Raw genomic sequence first — 17,762 nt, 5'->3', positions numbered from 1 at the left:
AGGCGGGCTTTATATCTATAATGCATTTCTGCCCATCGTAAAATGTATTGCCATCCCTCCATGGTCATGTGACTGCATTTCAACTGTTTGGCAACCAGCTTGTCTTTACCAGTTTCTGGCAAAACACCTATTTGAAAGAATGGCTTTCCACTTTATAACCACGATGTTTGCTCTATGATTGTGGATTCATTTAATGTGTGCGGTGATTCTACAAAAATATCATAAAATTGGGTTTGGTCACATGGGTGCCTCAACTTGTGACTGTGACAACTTATAACCAGAAACTCAGTCCCAATTTACATTTTGAAGAATAAAACGCATGGAAACAGAGTGCTAATGATATACCATGACTGCAGTAGCTCCCTGCAAGAAAAGGTGTGACAAAAGTAGTGAAATGTAGGAGATAAAAATATGAATTTGTTAATATAAATACGGAACATGAAAGAAAATGTAGCCCAAATTACAAAGACTGTAAGGGCAGGAGCATTATCTTACTGAAAACAGGTCTTCTGTTGGTTAAACAGTAGGATTCCAGGATTGAAGTGCTATATTGACAGACTGTTTGATCACTCAGGTAGTTGTGGAAAATATTAATATTTATTTTTGTCTTTTAGATAATAAAACTTAATCGCCGCCTACAACTTCTGGAAGAAGAAAATAAAGAACGAGCTAAAAGGGAGATGATCATGTATTCAATCACTGTAGCTTTCTGGCTACTAAATAGTTGGCTTTGGTTTCGGCGCTAAAAATAGCTTCTACATTTAAAAAGATCTGACAGTGGGGAAATACAAAAAAATTACAAAGTCCTTTGTTCCTGTCTCTGAATTGTATGGTGACTTATGGCCCATGCACTGGAAACGTCTGCCACTGTAAAAAAAACCCTAATATATTACAGTGTTAAAAAAAAGGATGCTTGGACATTTTTTTTCCAAATTATTGTAACATTCTGTTAACATTTTTTTGCATGATAATGTACATTTCAACTGTATTTTGCAAAGGGAAAGTCTTCACCCTGTAAACGTAACTACAGACACTTCTCTTTGCATAGAAAGACAAACATGGATTTTTCAAATAATCTACAAAATGGCATAACTTGTGGTAGGTTTTTTCCCTTTTTTGTATTAAGTACAGCACCTTTATTGTTAAATAATTGCACTTGTTTCGTTTAGCTAAAATATTTTTGCAGTGGTTTGCCAGATGAAATGGCATCCTAACTTATCTATATCTCTCATTCTGGCAAGTGTAGATATTGACTAAAAACATTATTTGCTAGAATGTCAGGAGATTATCCAGAGGTATGTGTAAAATGTAATTTAGCTTTAATTTGCTTTTTCCCCCTTAAAAATAAAAATTTAAGCAAGTCTGTTTGAGTGATTTAAAGATTATGGAACAAAGTATCAACAGTAGTGTAATTCATAAAAGTAAAGAGATTGTAATTTCTTACCATTGCACTGAATTGTATTCTTGGTTCTTTGGAAATGTGGAAACTTGAAATTTCAAGTACTTAACTTTCTATTTTGAACTAAGACATTTTTATTTTTTTAGTTCAACACAGCATCTCAAATCACTGTTTCTATTTAAGTGTTATTTTCTTGTTTGTTCTTACACTTCGAGTCCAACCATTTGCACATACCTTGTTTTCCTACGCTAATGTTCACCGTGTGTTTTATTTTAAAAGTTCTACCTTCTTGGAAAGTGATGTAAAATAATAAAATGTTGACATGAAAAGCATTTGTGAACTGTGAAAAACAAAGTCTAGTCCCTAAATAATTTCTATAAAGATTAGATAAAATGCCTCAATTAAATGTTTACTGATATTAAAATATCTTTGTAGTGTCTGCCAAAGTATTGTATCTTATCAATTTTTGAATTGTTAGGATTCTTACCCATGAATTTAAAACCACCCCTTTTTATTATTAGTGCATATAGGTATGTCGCCCAAGCAATTATACTTATTATTTTTTTCAAATTTTGCTTCAACACATGCTTGCTATAGTTCAGTCTGAATGTTTTTTGTATCATATACTATAGCTTGGATACTTGGGTAGGTGAAGAAGGGAAGCTGAAGCTTGTAAAACCCTTGATTCATTCTGATTACTTAAATGTAAACATGCAGGTTTCTTTGGCAAAAAAAGAAAAACAGTAACAGGTTGCTCTTTGCCTTTTTCCAGTCTAGCCTACAGCCCTTGAATACATTCGTCAGTCTAATCCTGCTTAGTTTTGGAGATTAGACAAGTTTGTTACTCTAAAAACATTGAAAATCTCTTCTCTTGAATAAAAAAAAATAAGCTGCATCATCATCATCCCCTCAGTAGCTTCCCTACTGTCACTCTTTTTACATTCTCATACTAACGTTGAAAATAAAGTAGCCGTTTGTACTTTTGGCTACAAGCCGTTAGTACAGCCAATAGTCCGGTAAGAGAGAGACTGGCACGCAGCTCTATAAAGTAATAACTGCGGAAAGCTTATAAACCTGAATTTCCAGACCTTTAGTTTATTTGGCATTCGACTGCGTCGCAGAACTGCGATCTAGTTTTGATGCACCTTTTTGAACCAACCATGTTTATAGCAGCACCGAGCCTCATTCGCTAGAAGTCAACTCTGAGCCCGGAACTCAGCCGGACCAAAAAGGAAATGGCACGAGTTTCCAGCCGGCGCTAAATCAAGGTTCCCCGGGTATGATGGCGTCGATGCTCTTACGCCCGCTGCTTCTCCAGACTTCTCAGCGACTGTTCGTGGCGGCGAATGGAGCCGCTTTACTTCATTCTCAGCCGCGCCGAAACAAAAAGCTCTGGCTCCAAGCTTACCTGGAGCAGCAGCGTTTGCTTGAGCCCCCCAGGCGCCGGTAAGAGGTTCTCAGGCGGGAGAGGCTCACGGGATGATGCAGGTTTGGCGCGAGGGGAGCGCTTCTCTTTGCAACACGCAAGCTTTGGGCAGCATTTGGGGTCTCAAGGTCTGAAGAAGTTCCAGCTCTGCTCTGGGTTCAACTCTGGCTGGGGAAATCTGGGAACTGAATGCCACTCATCTTAAAGTTTTCAAGCTTAAAAGGCCACTGGGTTTATGGGCATACAAGCAAATACTTATGCAGTTGAGGATGGCTGTGGTTTAGCGCGGCATCGTTTTTCAAAAAAAGTGGAAAAGGGTGTTCTTCCTGACTATTTAACTATTTTTTAATCTAAATAACGAGATTAAACACAAAGTAAAACCCATCTTTGAGCAAGTGCTTGAAGATGATTTCAGTTCTTTTTGAATGATCTTCACTCTTCAGTAATTTCTACATCATTTTGAATGAGGATTATGATACACAAACGATAGAGGAAGGTAATGTAATTGTCAATTCATAACCTCCCTAACACATAGTACCAATGTCCTATTCAGAAATTGTTTGCAATAATTAAGCAAATATTAAAAATGACCATGTATGATGTGCTAAATTGTTCCTGCCGCTCTCAGGGTATGCACCAGTCTCTGCTGGAAAAATTTTACTGTAAAGGAGGACTGACTTCCAAGTTAGATACACGTACCTTCACTGCCCCCAACACTCAGATTTTTAGTATACTTCATTAGATTGTAATTCTAATAGAACAAACTTTATTGTGTTTATGTTACGTAAAGCTGAACTAAGTATTTCCTTGCCCAGAGTCAAATATTTATTAATAAACAATAAGGACTTTTTCCCACACAAACTTGAACAAATTATGATCATCTGCTTATTCATTGCTGCTCTATTAAAAAGAATTTTTGTAGTATGTTCACTGTATGCCATTTCATATATGTTATTTTTGTATGTACAAAGTACATTTTCATCCAGAATTACCTGATACAAATTCATCAGGCAACGATTTTTTGACCCGATGGAGACTTATTTGTGTCAATCACAGATTCCTGAGATTAGATGTTCTCCATTGTATAAGAAGTATCCTAAAATACTGTAGGTGCATGTTTTTGACTGTTATTAATACCACTTTAATAATCATGGTGGCGCAGTGGTTAGAGTGCAATACTGCAGGCTACTTCTGCTGTCAGTTTGATTCTCACCAACTTATGGTTGACTCAGTCTTCCATCCTGCCGAGGACCCAGGTTGTTGGGGGTAATATCCTGACTCTGTAAACCACTTAGAACTGTAAAGCATTGTGAAGTGGTATATAAGTCTGCTATTGCTATTTTATAGTTCCAGGTTTTTATATATTTATTTGTTCATTCCTAGTCTATCCTTCAGCCCAGAAATTCCCATGTGGTATCCAGTCAGAAGGTGAAAAAAGGGACAGAAACTAAGGAGGAGAATAGGCAGAGGGAAAAATAACTTTTGACTCAGTTTCTTGGATTCTACCACTTATGTCAGCTCTTCTCACTGACATCTGTTATGTCTGTTGTCTATAAACAATAATCTTTTCCACCAGCCAGTTCACTCAGCAAATCTTTTTCTTTCAGGTTTTGCTAGGTCTTGTCACTGCAGATTCTTCCACCACTACACATCAAAAACAACTTCAAGAATACTCAACAATCTCCTCCATTAGTTAATATTTCTTGCCTTTTATATTCATAGTCTCACAGCAGATATTATAATCAAGCATGAAGCCTTTCAATGCATAAATGATACTGAGGCTAATTTACCCCCTCCCCCCAAAAAACCCTTTTTTACTTTGAGGCCATCACATCATCCCACGTATATCAAAGCAATTTACCATCCTCCAATCTCCATTCATCTTCTAATCAGGACTGATACTCTTTAGCTTCTGAGTTCAGCTATGGTAAATTGTAGTGTGGTTTGCTTTGATTCTGACTTAGTCTACTAACTGAACATATTTCCATGTTTCATACCTGCAAGTTCTTTTATAATCCTTCTGTGTACAATACATGACTTAAACAAATTAAATATATAGAAGTTTCTATTCTTGAAATGTGTTTGCTCATAATAATCAACTTGGGGCTCTGAAATTATTTTTTCCACAACGTCTTTGATTTCCATAATGAAGATTTTCGAACTGAATATATACATCTAGAAATCCAATACTGGTTTTTAAGAGTAGTAGGAATAAGATACTTGATAGCCTTAGTCTCACCATGAAATCTGTCTTGAATAGGCTGTTTTTTTATATATTTGTTTCTCTATTTCTGCTCTCCTTTTATGCAGGTCTGAGAAGCCTAACTGGGATTACCATGCAGAAATAGAAGCTTTTGGCCACCGGATACACGAGACATTCCCACTGGACCAACTCAAAACTGCATTTGTTAGCCCCTGCTATATAAAAAATGAAGAATCTAAACGCCAAGAACTTGGACTACAAAAAGTAGACCTTGCTCTTAATCTCAAGGACAATCAGGAACTTTCTTTACAGGGAGCTTCCTTTACGCACTCTTATCTCACACAGTGCTTTGAAGAAGCCTTTCCAAAAATGCCGCCAGCTGGCATTGAAGCTCTTGTTAACTATCTCACCAGTGAAGAAATAGTATCTTACATTGCTACAAACCTATCTTTGCAAGACTTGACGCTTTGTGCAGAATTTCCTGTGCCACCTAAGGTGCTGCAGCAGACTCTTTTTGCTGTAATAGGAGCTTTGCTTCAAGGTAACAGCTCTCAAAGAACAGAGATCTTTATCAGAGTAAGTTATTATTACAGAATGTAATGTTATGGCTAGCAAAAAAAAGTTCTTTGTATCCATACTAAATTACAGAGCTAGGAAAATATGTAAGAAAATATATTGTTCAGGTATTAATAGATTAATTTTCAATTGCCTTTGTGATTTTATTTAATGAGATTGAGATGAAATTGTTTTAAGTAGTTAATAGACTTTAAGCAGAGACAGGCTGTCAAAAGGGTACAGGCTGTACCATTAAGAAAACAAAGCATTTCATATACTATCACACTACCAAATTTTGGCAACTAGACATTTGAAATTGGTGATGCAGACTTTTTTTTAACAAAAGATTTGCATGGGTGCTGTATTCTGACACAAATTTGCAAATTAGATTAGCAGAACACATTAAGAGAATTAAGAAAAAATATGCAAAATGATGTTAAAGACTGAGAAAAATAACTGGAAAATTACATGGATAGATCCAGCTATACTGCCAGAATTTTAGTCTAGTATTTCTTTATTTGCCTGATGATAGCATGGAATGTTAAAATGAATGTGGAAACATTTATTTTAGACCAACAACGCCCTTACCTCTCTATAGAATAAATAACGTAAGCACAAATATCTGGTGGTGGTTAGTGCTAAGGTGAGAAATGCTATTTTATGTAACTATCCTTCAGGGAAGTTAACTTTATGGAAGATGATTTCAGAAAGTTGATATTTGATATACCCTATAGACTTCCTTAGATGGTTAATTTCAGTTAATTCTGATTATTTTGTGAAAATTAAACATGATGGTATGGCTTTCCTTGTATCCTAAGCTATTTTGCAGTGTGTCTACTTCCACCCTATTAATCTATAAATACTTTTTCCCTTGATATGTTAATATAAATTTATCTAAATTTTTGAGAGACATAGTCTATTTAAAGTGTTATACTGTAATGCAGTATTAACTAAGCATTACAAAAAATACTCCTTAGTGCAATGGTTCTCAACATTTTTTTCACTATGGATTCCCTTTAAATCCCTTTTGTGGCCACAAACCATAAATCCCCAAGACTCAAGATTTAAACCGTAACATTTCTTCAAGCCTTCATGGACCCCCTTTGATAATACTGTGACCCCCCCCCCCAGGGGCCTACGGACCACAGGTTGGGAACCATTGCCCTGGTTAATAAGAGTTCTGTTTGATTTCAAAGAAATATAGGTAGTTCTCAAATTATGACAATTGGGATCAGAATTTCTGTTACTAAGCAAGGTGGTTGTTAAATGAGTTGATCTAATTTTATGACTTTTTTGCCATGGTTGTTAAGTGAGTCACTGCCGTTCTTAAGTTATTCATGTAGTCATTAAACAAACACAGGCTTCTTCCATTGACTATGCTTATCAGAGGTTGGCTGGGAAGGGTGCAGATGGCCATCACATGATCCTTGGATGCTGCAACCATCATAAATACATGTCAGTTTCCAAATACTAAAATTTTAATCATATAATTGGGAATGCTGTGATGGTTGTAAGTGCAAGGACCAGTTGTAAGTCACTCTTTTCAGTGCTGTTATAACTTTGAACAGATGTTAAATGAATGATTGTAAATCAAGGACTACCTGTATTATGTATCTCAAACAATGATTATTGCTATTATTTTAAAATAACTCAGGTACAGTATTCTGTTTGATTTCATATAAATAAAATAATATTATCTTTTTAATATTTGTTTACAGGACTTCTTCATCCCACAGTTGATAGGAAAGGAACTATTTGAGATGTGGAAGATTGTAAACCCCATGGGCTTGCTGCTGGAAGAATTGGCCAAGAGGAATATAACTGCTCCAGAACCAAGGCTAACCAGGCAGTCAGGAGCTACCACTGCTTTGCCCTTGTTCTTTGTTGGGTTATATTGGTTAGTAAGATTTCAGGCTGATTCAGACTTGTTACTATGTACTGAAGGTGGACACCTGTCTTACCAGTTATATGTAACTCGTCAGTCAGAGTCGCCATGTTTGAATGGAATTTCATGTAGAAAATAAAACAGGCATAAAGCAGTTTAGTTAGTGTCCATTGTTGGGGAGCAGAATGCATCTAAGCACCAAGTGTAATAGAATAATGTCAGGAGAAGAACTGGTTGGCCACTGATATACGTGCTGAATTCAGATTGCCTTAGCATGTTGAGCCTGCAGGGCTTAGAATTACACTTCCACTTCACATAAGTGATAATAAAATCTAAACTAGCCTTTCATATTCTGTTATTTGCAGTGCATATTATAGCTTGTAAAGAATTATGTACAGTATTTTTGTTGGTTTCTATTCTCTAAAGAGTAAGTTCTAATCATTGTCCCATTTCCAGCTTATATCCCTATAAGATAAGAGTGCTTTCTGACAGGAAGAGACATGTTTCTGGCATTCTTCAGTCTATTTCAAGAGTGATGACTTTGCAGTGTGGGTTCAGAAATAATAGTGTCATAACTTGTCCTTGTTAAGTTCACTAAAATTCCTTTTGAGCTACTTTTATGGGTTTTGAGCCTTTAAAGAAGTCTTTGTCTTGTTTTTTTTATCTCAGTCTTGCCTTTTTCATACTGCTATTACTACTATTCATGGATTATTCTTGATCTTTTTTGCCCTGAATGGTGAAGTAATTTTACCAATTCAGATCTCGACAATCGCTTTTCTTTTTTTGTAATTCTTGATTGTACAACATGTACACACATTAATTCAAAGGAGTTAATTGCTTAGAATTGTTGGTAGTGGTACAAAATATATTGATACCAGTTGATATCAGGAAATGTAGGGATTAATTAATTTACTGATTTTTGTCCTTTCCCTGTAAAATCCAGACTATCTTTCTTAATATTTTTAATTGCTTTCTAGGAGCAAAATCAGGATCTAATATTTCATCTTTTATTAATTTTCATTTCAATATATTGCATACAATCACTACAGAACAATCTAATAATAAAAGTAGCAGATAGATTTTTTAAAACGGAAATGCAGAACAATGGTTTCAAAATCAGTTTATACAAAGATCAAATAATAGACTAAAATTGTTTTTCACGGTATTATGTCATGCTTGATGAGATAATTTTATACTCAGGGATCTATTTGAGCTACCAGTTTTTCAGTGTTTGATTTACAAAGAGGCTGTGTACCCTCTACTAAGCCTTGTTCTTAGTTATTAGATAAATAGACTGTATGTTGCCTAAGCTGATTGATCAGTTGCATAATCATAGACAATGAAAGTATTTCTTCTCTTTTCAGTGATAAGAAGCTTCTAGCTGAAGGAACTGGTGAAACAGTATTAGCTGCTGAAGAAGAGGCTGCTCGTGTGGCCTTGCGGAAACTTTATGGATTCACCGAGAACAGACAACCCTGGCATTACCCTTCTTTGAAATGCGAGAAGAAAGCTGAAAAAGCTATTAGCAGTAGTTAGGCAAAAAAATCAGGTCATTTGCAACAATACTGTATTTCAAAAAGAACTTTTTTCTTTCTCTTCCATTACATTTATCTAAATTAGAATGCTTTGAATAAAAGTGATCTATCAAACAATTCATAAGATAGCCACATTCATTGTATTGTTGTGGAAAGCAATTCTTCATTCCTTCTACTGTGAATATTTGCAATGGCGACCCAAAGAAAGGGATTATATTCTGACTCTGGCTGTTGTTTAATGATGTATCTCCTTGCTGAGACCCCTGTGCCTGGCCTGTATAAGTGGATACTATCACTGCTAACAGCCTTTGCCAGATAGCAGAACTCATGAAATTACCTTTTTATCATCCAGAATAACCTTTATTTGCATGTAGAGAAGATTACAGCAAACAAGATGTAGTAGAGGATGAATGGACGGTATTTCAAGGTCAAAAGACAGTAATGGTCCTACCATGAGACTGCATGTAGAGACCACCGCATGTGAGATGGTGGCAGGAAGTGATAGAACATTCAGGGTTAAGAAGAAGGAGGAAGTACGTCACAAATGGGAGGGGTTGGCTGAACAAATTAACATAAATGTAGTTTCCAAAACAACCACATGGTGGCAGCACAATATGCACTGCATATTACTTTATGGCTGATGTAACAGCACAGATTATATATTTCACTTCTTGATGGAGAGCTAAAATTAAATTTGTACCATCTTTATGATCACCAAATTGCATTTGTGGCTGGGTATGTTTCTTTACCCAGGTTCAACTTCATGTATTTGTGTCTCAGTAATTTGCAATATTCATCTAATTTCCATCAAAGTTTTTAATCTGTTAAATACATTTGCAAGGAGCATCTACTAGGAATTTCTCATGTGTAATCTCACTAGAACAAACAGTGATTGTACAATATCACATCTTCCAATTATGCATTCAAAGACACCCCCACACATATTTAGAACCAAAGAAGATCACTGATACGGCTTTAAAAACATTCACCTATGTTTGAATATATTTCTATTTCAGTTTTTATTACAATGGAATCCATATGGAGTCTTCAAACCTCTTGAATTTCCTCCTTAAACTGGACCTGAATGCTGACATCAACATCTATTAGCTATAGAATAATCTCATACCAATTAGATGGGACTGAGGGACAAAAAGATAGATGCTGTGCTGTTACCAGCCTAATGACTACTACACCTGCTCTTTGTCAAGATATGGGAACTCTGCTGGAAGGAAATATGACTTTCTAAGTTCTCCTGAGACATGCTACGTATACATATTCACATACTGAAAATGAGATTTAATAGAAATTCACACATATTAGACTATGAATATATTTACAGAGATAAGAATATTGTATTTCAAGCAATTTAGAAAGTAATTATTTGATGTTCTGGATATATACTTTGTATGATAAAACATACAATATTCCTTGCTGTACACATTGCTTATAATTCTGAAACTTAAAGCCCCAGCACATTGAGAATGAGGCTGGACAATTTACAATCATTACATGTTTGGAAAGAATCAGGACATAGTGATAAAACAGAGCTTTGCCTGTGAAAGACTACTTGTATGTTTAAAGGATTTTAATACATAGTAAAACAAAAATGAAACCAGCTAGCTAGTTTAATAATATCAGATAAAATGGTCTAACTAGGAAGGAATTCAAAGGATGTTTCAACTGCTATTTAATCAGCAACATATATACAACTCATCCTCCAGATCCAGATGTTTACTTGAGAATATATAAAATACAACTTTGCTTTTGCAGAAACCAGAAGTTAAAACTAAGAGTTGTTGTTATGTATCCAGGTGCAGGTCACCTGCATAACAGCGGCCACTAGGGGGCGTTGGCCTGGACGGTTTGGCGGGAAACCTAGCTTCGGCGGAAACCTAGGGCCAACCCCTTTGGCTAGCTACCTACCTGGCCGGGTATATAAGGAGGCCAGGTAGCCCTTGTTTGCCAGTACAGAAACCCTCCCCCCCAATAAAGAGCTGAACCCGTACTCCGGCTGGCGTCTCTTCCTTGCGTCGGACCCACTACATTACAGTTTAATTTTAGGTTAACAAAGTATGGGGAAAAAATTGAAGTGGCAGTACAGCCAAAATAAAGTTGTGTCTATGAGCCACAATCCAACCAAGCAATAATGGTCATAAAAATAATTATATCTATTGGCCTGCAATCTCACTGCTTCTGCAAATTGCTGGCCCCTGAGACGTTAATATAAATCCAAGCAATAGTACTAGTTGCTTAGCAGATTGTGCAAAGTCACTTTATGGCATTTCCATGTTTTTTTTATAATTGTAAATCACTCAAAATCAGATGGGCAGTGTCTAAATTTGATTAATAAATTGCTGAAGCATTGTTCACTGGATAAATTACACATTGGATTCATGTAGTAGTATAGTAAATCATAAAAATAGGGATAAAGGTAAAATATCTCAGGAGGACACAAGCAAAATTGGGAAGGCCACTTTTTCCCCCCTGGATTTTTTAAGCAGGGGTTGTTCTGCAAGTCTTCTTGGTTTGTAGAGCAATACTTGCTTTCTGTACTTCGAAAGAAGCATGTCACAATATTCGCTAACGGATTAGAGGGAAGTCGAGTGGAGCAGCAGGGATTCAGAGGCTCATCCAGCGACAGGTCGAGTTTTAGAAATCTCACTGTCGGAGCTCATCAGCTATGACAAATCAAAGTGACACAGATGCCTCCACGTACAAGAGCCTCAGGCTCCTGAAAATTATTTGTCGGGAAAAAAACACAAGGACTACAAGTAGTGCCAGAATGACCCTTTAATCCCATTCATTGAGATCACGCGATTGCAGGTTAATTCAAATTCAGGAAGTTCTTCGTGTGTTCTTGGAACACACGGTGTTCGTCACGGACTTTGGACCCTCAGTTCATCGGCCCGGCTCGGTACACCGATTCTTCCCCCTTTCGCCGGCACATTTTCTTTTAAACCCCCTTTCCTTACGTCATAAGTCCCAACTTCAGCTTGCGTCTCGCCCCCTCCCCTGATTTGCAGGGTCACGCCAGGTAACCGGCTCCCGAGAGGAAAAGAGACGGCACGGGGAATCCTCCCGGGCGGAAGGGGGCGCTTTTCGCCTTATGTCAGAGCGTCCGCGGCGCTCCTCTCCTCGTTTCTGGAAGAAGTGAAGGGCAGGTTCCGCCTGGGCTCGTCATTCAGCCGCCCCGGGCCCGGCTCGAGTTCGCCGCTCCCTGCTGCTCCTCCTCTTCCCCCTCGCCTCTTCTGTTCTCCCGTTGGGCTGTGCGAGTGGGAGCGACTCTCGCTCTTCTGTTGGCTGACCCCACCCCCTCGCCGCCGCCGCTCGAACGGGACGGTGCCTGCCTCTCCTCTGCCGCCTTCCTCTTCGTTCTCGAGCCGACCGGGGATCGGCTCCCCACCCGCCCCCGGCGGAGACCATGGCGGCGAGCGCCAAGCGGAAGCAGGAGGAGAAGCACCTGAAGCTGCTGAGGGAGATGAGCAGCCTCCCGCCCAACCGCAAGTGCTTCGACTGCGACCAGCGCGGCCCCACCTATACCGACATGACGGTGGGCAGCTTCGTTTGTACTTCCTGCTCCGGCATCCTGTGAGTTGAGGAGAAGAAAGGGCCGACCGCTTGGCGGGAGGAAACGGTCGAGCGTTCTGAGTAGGCAGCGAGCGCAAGAGAGGAGGAGGGAGAAAGCCCGGTTAGGCGGGGAAGGGGTTTTGTGAGGAACCCTCCCCCCCTCTGTTGGGATAGAGCAGGGGTCTTCAAACTTGGCCCTTTTGTGACTTGTGGACTTCAACTCCCAGAATTCCTCAGCCAGCCTGTCTGGCTGAGGAATTCTGGGAGTTGAAGTCCACAAGTCATAAAAGGGCCAAGTTTGAAGACCCCTGGGATAGAGGACTTCGGCCTGCGTGAAGAGCGCAACAAAAGTGGAAGTGGGGATTTTTTCCCCTCTCCCCGAAATATTAAGTGGTGGCGGGAAGAGAAGTAAGGCAATTACAGTATCTGCAGAAAGAAATGTATGAGATTGAGGATTTTGGACGGTTACTTTGGTCACCAGTAGGAATTTGCCTGATATTGTAGGCAGTTTGAAAGACACGGCCTACTGGAGAGACCACCAGAAAGCAAAAAGCTGATAAAGTGAAATTACCAGAGAAAAGTACAGGATTAGAGGTTGGGAAATAACCTAATGTGGCCATGTTCCACAAGTGTACGTAGCACTGCTTAAAATGAGAGTTTGTTCCTAGTGTATGTAATAAACTATGGATTATAGCAATGCAAAATGAATGGTATTTACGGAGGCAAGTATGTGAAGTTAATGTGCTAATTTTCTGATGGGGAAGAATCAGTTACATTCTAAAGATATATAAAATGGAAGCAGAGAAACTTGTTGAATGCATTTTCAAAATGTAATAACTTGCTTATGCCTTTTTAAATATCTAACAGGGGTATCAAACTGCACATGATGCAAACGGGTTGCATCCTGTGGAGGCCGCGCCCACCCCAGCTCAGGCAATGCAAAAAAAGTTGTGATATGTGACAACACGTCACATGATGCAACAAGTTTGACACCCGTGATCTAACAGAACATATTTTGAGGAAGTAAAAACAATAATTAATTAAACATATTAAGGGTTACTTTAAGGGCTTATTCCAGGAAACAGTTTAAAGCTTTTGTTAATCTCTAAATTTGAGAGGTTAATATATTTTTATCACATGATCTACATAATTGCCAAACCGTGCACATAATTTTGAAAGAATATGAATTAGTTTTCATAGTCTGTGAAATTTAGATAGCTGTCCAGTATATGTAATCTTCAGTACTTTTACTTTTTTTTTCAATATATCATGTTACAATAGACAGATTTAGTTTGATCATCTATGACATTATTTACCAAAGTTACACCAAAACACAGAATAATTATGTTCCAGGTTTAGATGAAGATTTATTATCTGTACTGGTGTAAATTGATCAGAATCTTGTTTATATAAAATTGTTTATATATGGGGAAAAATGGGAGAATTGTGATTTCAAATTTATGAATTTTTCAAAGTGAACAATATGCTTTATTTTGCATTGAAAAAGTAATCAATTTTGTGAAGTTGGTATTATGAAATGATAGAATAATAGTGGATTATCTGTTAAAGCAAAGCTAAAATTTAGAAAAATTTAGTACAACAATTGATAATTTTTAATTAGCAATAGTTAAGCTGTTAAGAATCCCACTAATTAATTCTGAATTGAATTTTACAAGCAATCCTTTACCAATTCAAACGAACATAGTTAAACTACTGCTGCCATGAAGTCACGAATACCTCCCAGTACAATATATTAATTTTATATAATGGTGGTGTTTCTCTTAGTGGTAGATCCTCAGTTTGCATGTGCTGTCCTACTGTGATATTTGTTTATGAGTTTCATAATTGAGATTCATCTTCCCTTGTCAGATTCTATTAAAAATAATGATTAAAATTCCCAATATCTTCAGCCAGCATCATTAATAGTGGTAGTGGTGGGTGTTTTAGAGTTGAGAGATGTCAGGAGAGAATGAAGGCACCACATAAAGCTGACCCATTCTCAAATTTCTTTATTGAAATCACAATATTTGGGGGAAGGCATGAGCTTCCTGATTGGAATCCTCAAGCTATGTTAAGCAGAATATTGTAATGCTATGTACATGTAGTATCTTGTTGTTAGCTGCACAGTCGTGTCCGACCCATCACGACCCTATGGACAACGTTCCTCCAGGCCTTCCTGTCCTCTACCATCTTCTGGAGTCCATTTAAGCTCACGCCTACTGCTTCAGTGACTCCATCCAGCCACCTCATTCTCTGACATGTAGTATCTACATGTAGAGAATTAAGACATTTGTTTCTAGAACCTTTATATTTCTAGAATACTTTTTAATAGTTGTCTGTGTGCTATATATACCAAAATCATTTTCAAACACAAGTTCATAATGTCTTAGTGAAGGTTATGTCACTCACAATTAAATGAAATAAATTTATTAGTTTTTGACATTTCTAGAATTTGTAATATATATTGCAAGATAGTAAAATTCATAGTATTTCTACCAAAATTTAATGTTGGGTTTCTCCATAATCTAACTGAATTTTGAGTTCTCTGGCATTTTTATGTCTCTGATCCCATACCATTAGTCAAAATTTAACAGATGAACACTTTAGAAGAAAAGTTCAAATAAACTCTTTTTAAGAAAGCAGACTAAAAGAATTCCATAGGAATTCTAAAAACCTGTATTATGCTTATATTTGTAAAAAAGCAAATATCTTAAAAGAGCTAATTAGTGGTTTCTGAACTAACATTTTAATTGATAGCTGTAGCCAAGTTCTGAGAACTGTTAATTCATTTAGAAATATTAGGCCCAATTTTTCTACAATATTTGAATCAAAACTTATTTCAAAATTAAGAAACTTTTATATTTGTTATACCTCTTACAGGGAGTGCAGAATTATTAGGCAAGTTGTATTTTTGAGGATTAATTTTATTATTGAACAACAACCATGTTCTCAATGAACCCAAAAAACTCATTAATATCAAAGCTGAATATTTTTGGAAGTAGTTTTTAGTTTGTTTTTAGTTATAGCTATTTTAGGGGGATATCTGTGTGTGCAGGTGACTATTACTGTGCATAATTATTAGGCAACTTAACAAAAAACAAATATATACCCATTTCAATTATTTATTTTTACCAGTGAAACCAATATAACATCTCAACATTCACAAATATACATTTCTGACATTCAAAAACATAACAAAAACAAATCAGTGACCAATATAGCCACCTTTCTTTGCAAGGACACTCAAAAGCCTGCCATCCATGGATTCTGTCAGTGTTTTGATCTGTTCACCATCAACATTGCATGCAGCAGCAACCACAGCCTCCCAGACACTGTTCAGAGAGGTGTACTGTTTTCCCTCCTTGTAAATCTCACATTTGATGATGGACCACAGGTTCTCAATGGGGTTCAGATCAGGTGAACAAGGAGGCCATGTCATTAGATTTCCTTCTTTTATACCCTTTCTTGCCAGCCACGCTGTGGAGTACTTGGACGCGTGTGATGGAGCATTGTCCTGCATGAAAATCATGTTTTTCTTGAAGGATGCAGACTTCTTCCTGTACCACTGCTTGAAGAAGGTGTCTTCCAGAAACTGGCAGTAGGACTGGGAGTTGAGCTTGACTCCATCCTCAACCCGAAAAGGCCCCACAAGCTCATCTTTGATGATACCAGCCCAAACCAGTACTCCACCTCCACCTTGCTGGCGTCTGAGTCGGACTGGAGCTCTCTGCCCTTTACCAATCCAGCCACAGGCCCATCCATCTGGCCCATCAAGACTCACTCTCATTTTATCAGTCCATAAAACCTTAGAAAAATCAGTCTTGAGATATTTCTTGGCCCAGTCTTGACGTTTCAGCTTGTGTGTCTTGTTCAGTGGTGGTCGTCTTTCAGCCTTTCTTACCTTGGCCATGTCTCTGAGTATTGCACACCTTGTGCTTTTGGGCACTCCAGTGATGTTGCAGCTCTGAAATATGGCCAAACTGGTGGCAAGTGGCATCTTGGCAGCTGCACGCTTGACTTTTCTCAGTTCATGGGCAGTTATTTTGCGCCTTGGCTTCTCCACACGCTTCTTGCGACCCTGTTGACTATTTTGAATGAAACGCTTGATTGTTCGATGATCACGCTTCAGAAGCTTTGCAATTTTAAGAGTGCTGCATCCCTCTGCAAGATATCTCACTATTTTTGACTTTTCTGAGCCTGTCAAGTCCTTCTTTTGACCCATTTTGCCAAAGGAAAGGAAGTTGCCTAATAATTATGCACACCTGATACAGGGTGTTGATGTCATTAGACCACACCCCTTCTCATTACAGAGATGCACATCACCTAATATGCTTAATTGGTAGTAGGCTTTCGAACCTATACAGCTTGGAGTAAGACAACATGCATAAAGAGGATGATGTGGTCAAAATACTCATTTGCCTAATAATTCTGCACTCCCTGTATGAGTTATTAACTGTAATACTATTTTTATCACTAGTAACATTAAACTGTAGTTAAAAGTTCTTTTAACTTTTGAAAAATTTCTACAATCACTTTTTTAAAAAATATTTTATAGGAGAGGTTTAAATCCACCTCACAGAGTGAAGTCCATTTCAATGACCACATTCACACAGCAAGAAATAGAATTTCTTCAGAAGCATGGGAATGAAGTAAGTATTCAGTATGGAATACATAAGTAAATTGATGGAGAATACAATTTTAATGAGTGTATTATATTAGTCAAAAAGATAAGACAAGTTCTGAAATAAGAACATGAAAATTTCTTGGGTTGTATGTACTGTAAGTACACTGGTACTTGTGAGCTGAAGTTGAACTCTAAATAACCCATGTAGTGTGAATCATTTGTTTAAGTTTCATTGGTGCATTTCAGCTTTTTCTCTGCCCTCTTTATTATTCAGCATGCTGTTGGAATGAATTTTTCAGCATGGGTGGAACTTCCTAGAAATATGGGTGGTATTTCCTGAGATGTCTATTCCTGTTAATATTGCAACACAGTGCTGCTGAAGCGTTTATGGCTATGTTTTATGGGATATAGAAAACAAGAAATTGCTTAATCATCTTAAAATTATCAGAATGTGTAAGACTGAATTTAAAGCCTTTTTCTACACATTAGCAAGATATCCCAATTACATGAATTCCAAGAAGCTTAGTCATAACTAGCTTAAGTTACATAGTTATATTAACTAAAAATA

The 17,762-nt window shown here is 37.5% G+C and overlaps 3 protein-coding genes across 10 annotated transcripts in view; all 3 read left to right on the top strand.

Annotated features, from left to right (window-relative positions):
* The window catches only part of MFF (mitochondrial fission factor), a 30,892-nt gene extending 29,164 nt beyond the window's left edge, over nt 1–1,728 (top strand). For all 6 annotated transcript variants that reach the window (XM_083363171.1, XM_083363169.1, XM_083363170.1 and 3 more), the window contains one exon: nt 615–1,728. In XM_083363171.1, the coding sequence (XP_083219297.1) occupies nt 615–746 (132 nt within the window). In that variant the 3' untranslated portion in view covers nt 747–1,728. The remainder of the gene's footprint in view (nt 1–614) is intronic.
* Nucleotides 1,729–2,678: 950 nt separating this feature from the next.
* MRPL44 (mitochondrial ribosomal protein L44) lies at nt 2,679–9,128 on the top strand (the record flags this gene model as incomplete). The annotated part of the gene is made up of 4 exons (XM_083363361.1): nt 2,679–2,845; nt 5,136–5,604; nt 7,302–7,480; nt 8,833–9,128. The coding sequence occupies 4 exons, from the start codon at nt 2,679–2,681 to the stop codon at nt 9,002–9,004; spliced, it is 987 nt and encodes a 328-aa protein (XP_083219487.1). The 3' UTR covers nt 9,005–9,128.
* A 2,657-nt stretch (nt 9,129–11,785) lies between these two features.
* AGFG1 (ArfGAP with FG repeats 1) overlaps nt 11,786–17,762 on the top strand; it is a 36,957-nt gene continuing 30,980 nt past the window's right edge. For all 3 annotated transcript variants that reach the window (XM_083363704.1, XM_083363703.1, XM_083363702.1), the window contains exons 1-2: nt 11,786–12,591; nt 17,126–17,219. In XM_083363704.1, the coding sequence (XP_083219830.1) occupies nt 12,425–12,591; nt 17,126–17,219 (261 nt within the window). In that variant the 5' untranslated portion in view covers nt 11,786–12,424. The remainder of the gene's footprint in view (nt 12,592–17,125; nt 17,220–17,762) is intronic.

Source organism: Vipera ursinii (assembly GCF_947247035.1).
Source record: "Vipera ursinii genome assembly, chromosome: 5".
Lineage (NCBI taxonomy): Eukaryota > Metazoa > Chordata > Lepidosauria > Squamata > Viperidae > Vipera > Vipera ursinii.
This window is presented reverse-complemented; position numbering and strand designations above follow the sequence as displayed.